A 9,392-nucleotide genomic window follows, 5' to 3' on the forward strand; every position below is an offset into this window, starting at 1 on the left:
TCCTTCCAGTAAAATATCTCTTGTAAAAGTATTTTTTTTATATTAAAGATAAAATATATATATATATATATATATATATATATATATATATATATATATATATATATATATATATATAGATTTTATAATGGCCGTTGTCTTTATCAATGACTGGAATGAGACTGAAACAAAGTTTTTAAATAAGAGTTGTCTTTGTTTATTTCTGCAGAAATGAGAGAAGTACAAAGTGAACACTTGGTTCTGTGTCAGGCAGTTTTTCTACTGAGCACAAGGAGTGAAGAAGAATTTACAAAGAGTTTCTCCAGAAGCCAACAAAGATAGAGGAAGGGAGTAGCTGCGCCCCCTTCCTGATTCTAAGAAAGGCCGTGCACATTCTGGTTGGAACAATTAGAGCAACAACTTACTGTTCTTGAACATTTAATCTCATTATGGGAGCTGTTCTAAAACAGGAGAAACATTTCTTTGCTTCAATCTGAGCCACAAGGTTAATTATTTATTACTATTATTATTATTATTATTATTATTATTATTATTATTGGAGTATTTAATGTTCAGTCTACCTCTGGAAACACAACGACTTAAAAAATAAAGTTTTAGCCTTTCTTTATCCAAATGATTTTTATGGATTTGTCTAAGACGGGGGTCTACAGTCTTTACGATTAAGAGACATTTATCTCTGTTTGCTCATTAAATTAAAAGTGTCCAGATCAGCAAAACCTGCTACAACTGTGATTATCAGCTGGCGGCCCAAGGGCCATGTTATTTGTTTGTGGGGGCTTTTCCAGACAGTAGGGGTGACATTATAAAACAAAAATTATCTTATAATTGTTCAAATGTATTATTATTATTTTACATTTTAAGACAAGCAAGAATAATTAATATGAATGAGCTTTACAAAATTAAAACACTGAACAATGCAGACATATGTGTTTTATTTGTGGGAAAAAAAAGTTCTCCACTTTGAAGTAAGAAAAACTTTAAAGAGAGTTAAAAATTTAAAAGGAGTATAAAAATTAGTGCTGTTTGTTGGATGAGTAATAAAAAATTTCAATTAAAATAAATACTTTTATTTACTTTGACTGTTTTTTTTTTTTGGTTGTTTAGTTAAGTTTTTTTTATGTATTTTTGTTTGTGTCTTTTTTATTTTTATTGTTATCAAATTAACTTGCCACATTTCTTCTCAGCAACTTGTCTTAAAGATATCCTGATGCATGCTCAATAATCCAGGTAGAAAAATCTAAAAAAGTTAAATCTGGTCCTCTGGACATTCAAAAAAAGTGTGAATGAGCTGAATACAGCTCCTCAGACTGAGGAAGTCTCTCGAATGAGAGACGAAACGTTTCTACATTTTTTTGTTGATTTGCTTTGTTTTTTTTTTGTTTTTTTTTTTTGAATGTCCAGAGGACCAGATTTAACTTTTTTAGATTGTCTTAAAGATATTCCAAAATAATTTGAGTGGATTTGAAAGAAAGTTCACACCATGAGGCTGGAAGTGGTCGGCTAACAAACTACTAGCATGGTGTAGTTAACATGTTTTATTCCTTGTGTTACTAATATCAGTCACATATTTGCAGAAGGAATGACAGAAAAACTGTTAAAACAACCAATCAAATTCAGTTTTGTTAGTTTTGGTCAAAGCTTGAAAGCTGCTGCAGAGGGACCGAAGAGCGACATGTGGCTAACGTCTAAGATGTTTAATTTAAACTTCCATAAGTTTCATTAATCAAACTTTTGTTTTCATCAACTCAATTAAAAGATGTTTTCTGTTCAACTAAAAATATTGGAGGCCAGATGGAGATGGTTCAAGGGCCACTTTTGGCCCTCGGGCCTTACTTTGCCTTAACTATTGTATCATTTAAAGTTCAACATGATGTTGTCATTTTCTAAAAAAACGTCTTCAGCTCTGTCGTTTCAGCACAAGATGGTGCTAGTTTAAAACTCTGGGAACTTCAGTTCTTTTATTTAATGTTTGTGTGTAAAGAATGAAAAAAGAAAAGCCTTATCTTGCACGTGGTTTTGCTTTAAGGGCGTTATGATGAGAGTTTACGATGAGCACCTGAGATCTCCTCCGTTCATGATGGTCATGACCAGGCAGAGGTCCGTCTTGGTCTGGAAGGCATACGCCAGCGTCACGATGAAGCGACTGTGCACTTTAGCGAGGATACGCTTCTCCACAATCGCTCCCTGAACACAACAAATCAGACATCAGCGTTAAATCAGCCGAAACATACAGCATCATCATTTTCACTGAACTGCACTCCCCCTTTCACCTCAGCTTCAACCTAACAGGCTTTTCTTCTCCTCACTCACCTTTCATGAAAGGCCTGGCAACTAGAAGCCCTTCACGTAGAGAGGTGGCAGATTTATGAGCTCTTTTCTTGGACATTTTGTAATCGCGTTGCCAGTTTCAGTTCATGGTCTGAACTTTTGTCAACCTGAGTGCGAGTTGTGTTTTTGTGACGTTGCACATTATGGATATCTGAGGAGCAACGTGATGGTGGAATAAATCATGGTCTCTTTGCTCTATAAGAACGGGTTTGAGTAGAATCTGTTTTTATATTTTTGTTTGTTTGTTTTTCAGCCTTAAGTTGATTTTAGGCAACAGGAAAAAGAGAAACATGTTTTCTGCATTTTTAACATAAAGCGTGAGCTTAAGGTGTGGGAGAAACACTCAAAGATAATTTAAAGAATGCAAATCAGATATTGTTTTTCTGCTTTTTATGTATAGATAAATTAAAAAATGTGCCACCAATTTAAATCTGAGAGCTGTAATAAACATGTTGGTCCATTGAGCTTTTTATACTTAAACACAACTCAAAGCTTCATTGATTTCCAAACAAAAGTTACAGACAATTCCTTTTTTATGACTTTGTTCTTTCTGTGATTATGACTCTAAGCTGTTTTTAACAACAGCTTCACATTAGGCTGTTCTTAACCACCATATCAAGTATAGTCAACTGGTGGCCCCCGGGCCAAATATGGCACCAAGAAAAAATGCATCTTTCTTGGCTAAAAGTGGACGTATTGGCATCCACGACTGGGTTTAAACATGTGCAAAACTTTCATGTTAGATCAAATTGGGTCTAAGTTTAGCCTGTGAAACACATTTTCAGCCCAACAGAGATCCTTGCTGCCTTTAAGATGTTTGTAGTGAGAGAGAACTGAACTCCTGAGAAAATCCTGCTTGGGAGGTTCCACGTTATGTTAACAAGTTTGAATAAGCAGCCCAAAGCTAATAATATTAGCATTAATTAGCTGAACAGTGTAAGTGTCAGTTTAGAAAAGTTTTTCTTCTGGTTTGTCCAGTTTAATCAGCGGTTCACTTCAGATTAAAATTTGAAATAATTTCTCCATGTTTAACTTCGACAAGTGATTGTGCTGTATTTTTGTTGATTTCCTTGAGACATTAAACTCTAATGTTAGGTATTTTATGAAAGTTTTTACATGATATTACTCAGCATTTCACATGATGGGGGCCGAGATGGTGTAGAGACAGGGCAGCCGGCTTGGGACCCGAAAGTCCCAGGTTCGATCCCTGGTCTCTGCATACCTCGTGGTGTCTCTGGGCAGCACACCTCAACTCCAAAATGCCCCCTGGGCAGCCTTCAATAGCTGCCCACTGCACCACCTAGTGGTGGATGGATTAAATGCAGAGACTAATTTCGCCATTGTATGAAAACATACTATGACATTATTATTATTATTAAATTTTAGTATTTTTAGTTTTTAAAATGTCTGTACAGTGATACATATGGTCACAACCAAGATGAGTAAAATTATTTAGCATTTTTCTGAATAAAAACAATGAAAAATACAATTTATTTTTGAACATCAACATATAAATACATAAATAAAATGAAACATTCATGAGTTAAGGTAGAATCTCACGGGGTCACAGCTGTGGAAGATTTGTAGAAGAGTCAAAATTCTGACAGAGTAGACAAACTTTCTGTCACTGTCAAGCTGAAAACAGCGACCCGCGAGCCCTGTGGCTGTGGTTTGAGCAACCGAATAGTGAAAATCACAATCTGTTTTTGTGTGCACTTGCAAAACTGTATTCTAGTTTGTGCAGATTATTTTGTCACTAGGCCCCGCCCACATTTTACTTTGTGCTCACCTGAGCAGCCATCCCTACATTTATGATTTAATCAACAGAACAACATGTTTAAAATGAAGAAATAGATTTTGACCAGTTTTTTTTTTTAAATAATTATCTAACATCTTTATTTTTAGACTCGGACGTTGGGACCTGAAGTTTCAGTTGTCCCTACGTTATGGAGGGCAGTGGGGAATTGGAAATATCCTCTATCCATTAATCTGTCCATCTTTCTGTTTGATTATCTTGTGAGCTGGATGATTTGAATAAATAAATAAATAAAAAGTTAGGTAAATGACTGACTTCCATCTATGTGTAAAAAAGGTCACTATCAAAAACTGGGCTCCCACGTCAAAATCAAAGACCATCACCATAAGTAAACCGGCCACACCAATCATTTGAAGAAACCATGTTTTCTAGTTTTATATTGCTTAAAAATATATCCATCCATCCATCCATCCATCCATTATCTTCCGCTTGTTCCGAAGTCGGGTCGTGGGGGCAGCAGCTTGAGCAGGGAGGTCCAGACATCTCTTTCCATAGCCACCTCTTCCAGCTCTTCTGGGAGGATTCCAAGGTGTTCCCAGGCCAGTCGAGAGACATAGACTCTCCAGCGTGTCCTGGCTCTTCCCCGGGGTCTCCTCCCAGTCAAACATGCCTGAAGAACCTCCCTAGGGAGGCAGCCAGGGGGTATCCTTACCAGATGCCTGAACCACCTCAACTGGCTCCTCTCGATGTGGAGGAGCAGTGGTTCTACTCTGAGTCTCTCCCAATAACCAAACTTCTCACCCTATCTCTAAGGGAGAGTCCAGCTACCCTGTGGAGGAAATTCATTTCAACCACCTGTATCCGCGATCTCATTATTTCAGTCACTACCCAGAGCTCGTGACCATAGGTGAGGGTAGGAACGTAGACTGACCGGTAAACAGAGAGTTTTGCCTTACAGCTCAGCTCTCTCTTCACCACAACGGACCAGTACAGAGTCCGCAATACAGACACTGCGCCAATCCGTCTGTCAGTCTCACGCTCCATTCTTCCCTCACTCGTGAACAAAATCCTGAGATATTTGAACTCCTCCACTTGAGGCAGAATCTCACCCTCGATCTGGAGAGAGCAATCCACACTTTTCCGGTTGAGGACCATGGCCTCAAATTTAGAGGTGCTGATTCTCTTAAAAAATATAGTTTCCTCAAATGATTGGGGTGGCCAAAGATTAATCTATATCAGCCAAGGCCATCATTGCCCCCCCATTCCCACCCCTGTCTCCATCATTGCATCTGGTTGTAGATAAACTTGCTCCCTCCATGTGCCAGGATACGTAACTCTGCACCCCCTCACACAAGAAAAGAAAATGTCTGTTCTTCTCCACAGTGTATCTCATACCCACTTGAATATCTTGCACCAAAAACATTCAGGTTTACTTACGTTCCCTGTTAAATTCTAATGCAGAGAAACATTCATCTCCAAAACTACCACCATTCACTATCCCTCAATGACTGAGACATCGTCTAGTCATTTTCTACTCCCTACAGAATTACTGAAACTAAATTAAAACTGGTTTGTGACTATTTTAAGATGATTGGTCGCACGAGTTTTTAGAAGGTGTTCCAAAGTCAAGCGACAAAACTGCAAGCCTCTGCGACTCATGCGTGGAAATAGAGAACCCCTGCAAACTTTTTGAGACCTTTTAGTTTCCTTTGCAAATACAATTTGCTAATTAATTTCCAACAAGTCACAGCCCAGTGAGATACCCCAGTGATGATAATCTGAGCTATTTCAAGCCTTCTTTTGTTTTTTCTTTTTTAGTAATAATAATTAACTTGAACGGATGCACCAATGGCTTCACCTGGTAACCTTTGCGCTTCTTCAGCCTCTTCTTCTCCAGCTTCTTGTTGGCGTACATTTTTCCTGTAGCTTTCGCCTGACAGGCGAACACTTCACCGAACCCTCCTTTGCCCAGAACCCTGAACTCCATGAACCACTCCTCGTCAACGGGCTGGCTCTCCAGCCACTTGAACTGGACGTAACGCAGAAAGTACATGCTGTTCTTGAAGCCATCCAAGGCCTCCTTCTCCAGGTGTTTGAGCAGCTGCTTCTCGCTCTCTTTAAACAGATCGCCGCGGACATTCTTCAGGTCTTCTTTGACTCGAACGATGGCCTTCTCCTCCAGGAAGCTGCAAAAGCTCTTTGATGAAGACTCATAGTATGTGTTCATTATTTTTCTGGCCTTTTGCAGTCTGTCGTTTTCTGGACACACGGAGTATTCTTCGATACCCGTCCACAGCTCTCCTGCGTGTTTAAGGCTAGCGTGACTCTGCAGGAACTGATGAAAGAGGCGTTTGCCGATGGGCTGTTTGAGACACATGTTGTTGAAGCTCGAGTCCACCGTCACCTTCATGTGTTCGCAGTCTCTGATGTGTGGCAGTTTCAGCCTGGCGCGCATCTTCTTGTCACGCATGGTGGCTGCAGATCCGTCCACGCTGCCACGGGCGGACACATAGGCTGAGTTTGCCACAACATTTTCCAAACCGCCGATATCCATGACGTCACCTTTGTCTGGAGCAAAAAACAAGGAGAGTTTGGGTATTTTACTACTTCCAGATCATTTGGTACCTGTGTTATGATGGCCAATGATGAGCTCTTTAATTTTGTCAACCGATTCTAATGAACTTATAGAGCGGGGGTGTCCAAATTTTTTCATATGTGGGCCAAAACTGTCAAGATGAAATTACTCACAGGCCACAAAAGTTTGAATTTAAAATAATTATAACTTTAAAAATAATATATTTTTTATTTATTTAAACCTAAATGTCATCAATATTTTGGCGAAAGGACAAAATTTTATTAAATTTGGGGGAGAAGGACTTCTAAATTGTTGTAGCTCCAAAACAATAAAGGCCTTATAAACATTAACCTTGTTATTATTATTTTTTTTTTTTTAAAGGGGATTTAATTTATTTGATTTGTTGTGTTCATATTATGTTTTATTGTGCTTGGAAAGTTATTTTTAGTCTATTATCAGAAACAAAAGCATAAAAGTGTAACTGTTCTCTGAAAACAGTCTCTAAAAAGGTGGTTAATCACTCTTTTAGCTCTGAAGGGACACCCTAGGTCCAAAAGGGTAGCTTTTGTACAAGTTGTACAGTTGGTAGTCGCTGCCGATGGCCCTCAGATCGCACTTTGGACACCCCTGTGATAGAGTAATCATTATTAAAAGCCTAACATTCTTTGAAGACATACATCGTCCGCCACCTTTTGCACCAAAGTTTCAAACTAAAATCATCTTATGTTGAGAAATTAATGAAACGTTGAAAATTATGTTTGTGGGATACCATTTCACCTTTACCTATCTCAGAATATGTGCTGATGATGACTCTCAGCTACTACCACACCAGCTTTTAGCTCAGCACCTGTAAAACGAACTGCGTTATCATAATTTTTGTGTTTGCTGAGGTTGCTTCATTGTGCATATTGAATTGAATTTACTCCAAAGGTTACTCAGTTGTAGTATGTTCTGCAGAGATACTTTAGTTGAGGTTTAAATTAAAGGACATTTTAAAAAGCCTCCCTGCGTGGATCAGTGGATCGAGTCTTTCAGGTCGTGTGTTGTATAAAATCCACTTCATTCCTGACTTGGCAGAAAGTGACACTGTGGGTTGACCTCACATAATCCATTTGGCTGGTAATGCCTCAGATTGACATGTGAACACCTCCCTTCTTTGTTAATTACATAGCATCTACAGATCTGGTTTGACTCGTATTCTCATCAGTACACACAAAAAAACTTAATCTATGGTACTTTTGAGACTCCTTACACAGCAACAGGAAGCCATCTGTAGTGCTTAAGGTTAAAGGTTTTTTATTTATTTTTTTACTATTTTAACGATTAAATAATTTTAACACTTTTTTATGCCTTATACTAAGTAGTTGTAATATATAAATGGGTGAAATTTAGAGTAAAACTAATAAAAAAGAGCATAAAATAGCAAAAAGGTTCACATTTTGATTTTGCAAAGACGTCATGTTATAGCAAGTAAAATAAAAACCCACTCACCTTAAGTTCTTGCTGCAGCTGGGTGTAAAGTAAAGGCCTGAATGCAAAATATTAACTGGAACGCTTCCTTTCTTCAGTCATTCAGAACACGTAAAAACTCTCTCAGTCCTGTCAGGGTGTTGAACATTTTAGTTTTGTTTCTTTTTGTTCTGAGGTGCAGTGTGATGGAAATGTTTGGGCTTCAGGCTGAGCTTTACTCTGCACCTGAAATCCCACTTTGCAGTTAACTGGCTGATGAGGATTACAGCCGGACATCACGGAGGGGAGGGCATGTTCAGCGGATGAAGCAGAGCTGATGATGGGAAATTCAGCTCACACGGCCACAATATGCTGCTTTTTTTTTTTTTTTGTAAAACATACTGTATATTTTGTTTAAAGATGCAGCCAAAATTAATAAAATGTACAAATCTTGACTAATTATAATCAAGTTTTGTTGTCCAATTGCACACCGTTGTGATTCTTAAAAACTTTCACATATGACAATGAGTTGCATCATAGTCCGGCTCAGAACAAAACAAATGTGGGTAATCTGGAGTTGCAAGAAGGAGCACGGCATAGAAAACTCAACGTAATCTTTGAATTACTTCCTGTCTGCCCATATCTCTGTTTATGAGTAAAACACTGGGTATGAACCCAGAGCCACCTTATGTGCTCTGTTCTTTACACACGTGGCCTATTTAGGTGTTTAAAAATGGAGAGATCAGCATTAGGTGGGTACGTTTCAGGTGAGAGGATTTATTGGGCAGTTGAGGAAACAGAGTAGAGGGATTTGGATCATGTAGCTAAAGAGAGCAGACTCGGTGATACTACAGAACTGACACAAAGGGGCTCACGGCTGATGGGTAGAGGCCGTCGAGAGGAAGTTTTAGTCTTTAATTTACAACACAACATAAAATTTTATTCTCGTAATTAATATTTAAATCTGAGTCCAGTGAACGTTTAGAAGGTATAAGGTTTTTAATCCCTTCAAGTTAGTTATATTCATATCATACTAAAATAAACATTTTGTTATTCCTGCCAGAAGTGTCTTGAACTGTACAGGAAGTGCTACAGCTAGGTGCTACCGTGCTTGTAAACAACCACAGATTTCCATGTAAATAACCATATAATGTGAACTTGATGACAGTACAAATATATACAATGTATATTTAATAATATATAAAATAACATTCCTGTCAATCACTATGAAATGCTTAAAAATGACAGCAATCCACTTTGGTCATAGCTTGAACAAGCACATTT

The 9,392-nt window shown here is 38.2% G+C and overlaps 1 protein-coding gene across 1 annotated transcript; it reads right to left on the bottom strand.

Moving 5' to 3' along the window:
* Positions 1–2,013: 2,013 nt before the first annotated feature.
* On the bottom strand, positions 2,014–6,638 carry grk1b (G protein-coupled receptor kinase 1 b). Its single transcript, XM_037687531.1, has 2 exons — positions 5,943–6,638; positions 2,014–2,184 (listed from the first exon to the last, which is right to left on the bottom strand). The coding sequence occupies exons 1-2, from the start codon at positions 6,636–6,638 to the stop codon at positions 2,044–2,046; spliced, it is 837 nt and encodes a 278-aa protein (XP_037543459.1). The 3' UTR covers positions 2,014–2,043.
* Between the last annotated feature and the right edge of the window lie 2,754 nt (positions 6,639–9,392).

Source organism: Nematolebias whitei, chromosome 14 (genome assembly GCF_014905685.2).
Source record: "Nematolebias whitei isolate Nwh7 chromosome 14, NemWhi1, whole genome shotgun sequence".
Lineage (NCBI taxonomy): Eukaryota > Metazoa > Chordata > Actinopteri > Cyprinodontiformes > Rivulidae > Nematolebias > Nematolebias whitei.

Excerpts from the sequence above, each read along its gene's own strand:
- grk1b (XM_037687531.1), bottom strand. The coding sequence starts at position 6,638 with ATGGATATCGGCGGTTTGGAAAATGTTGTGGCAAACTCAGCCTATGTG. Across the intron at positions 2,185-5,942 it reads AGAAGCGCAAAGGTTACCAG|GGAGCGATTGTGGAGAAGCG; the intron begins GTGAAGCCATTG and ends TGTTGTGTTCAG.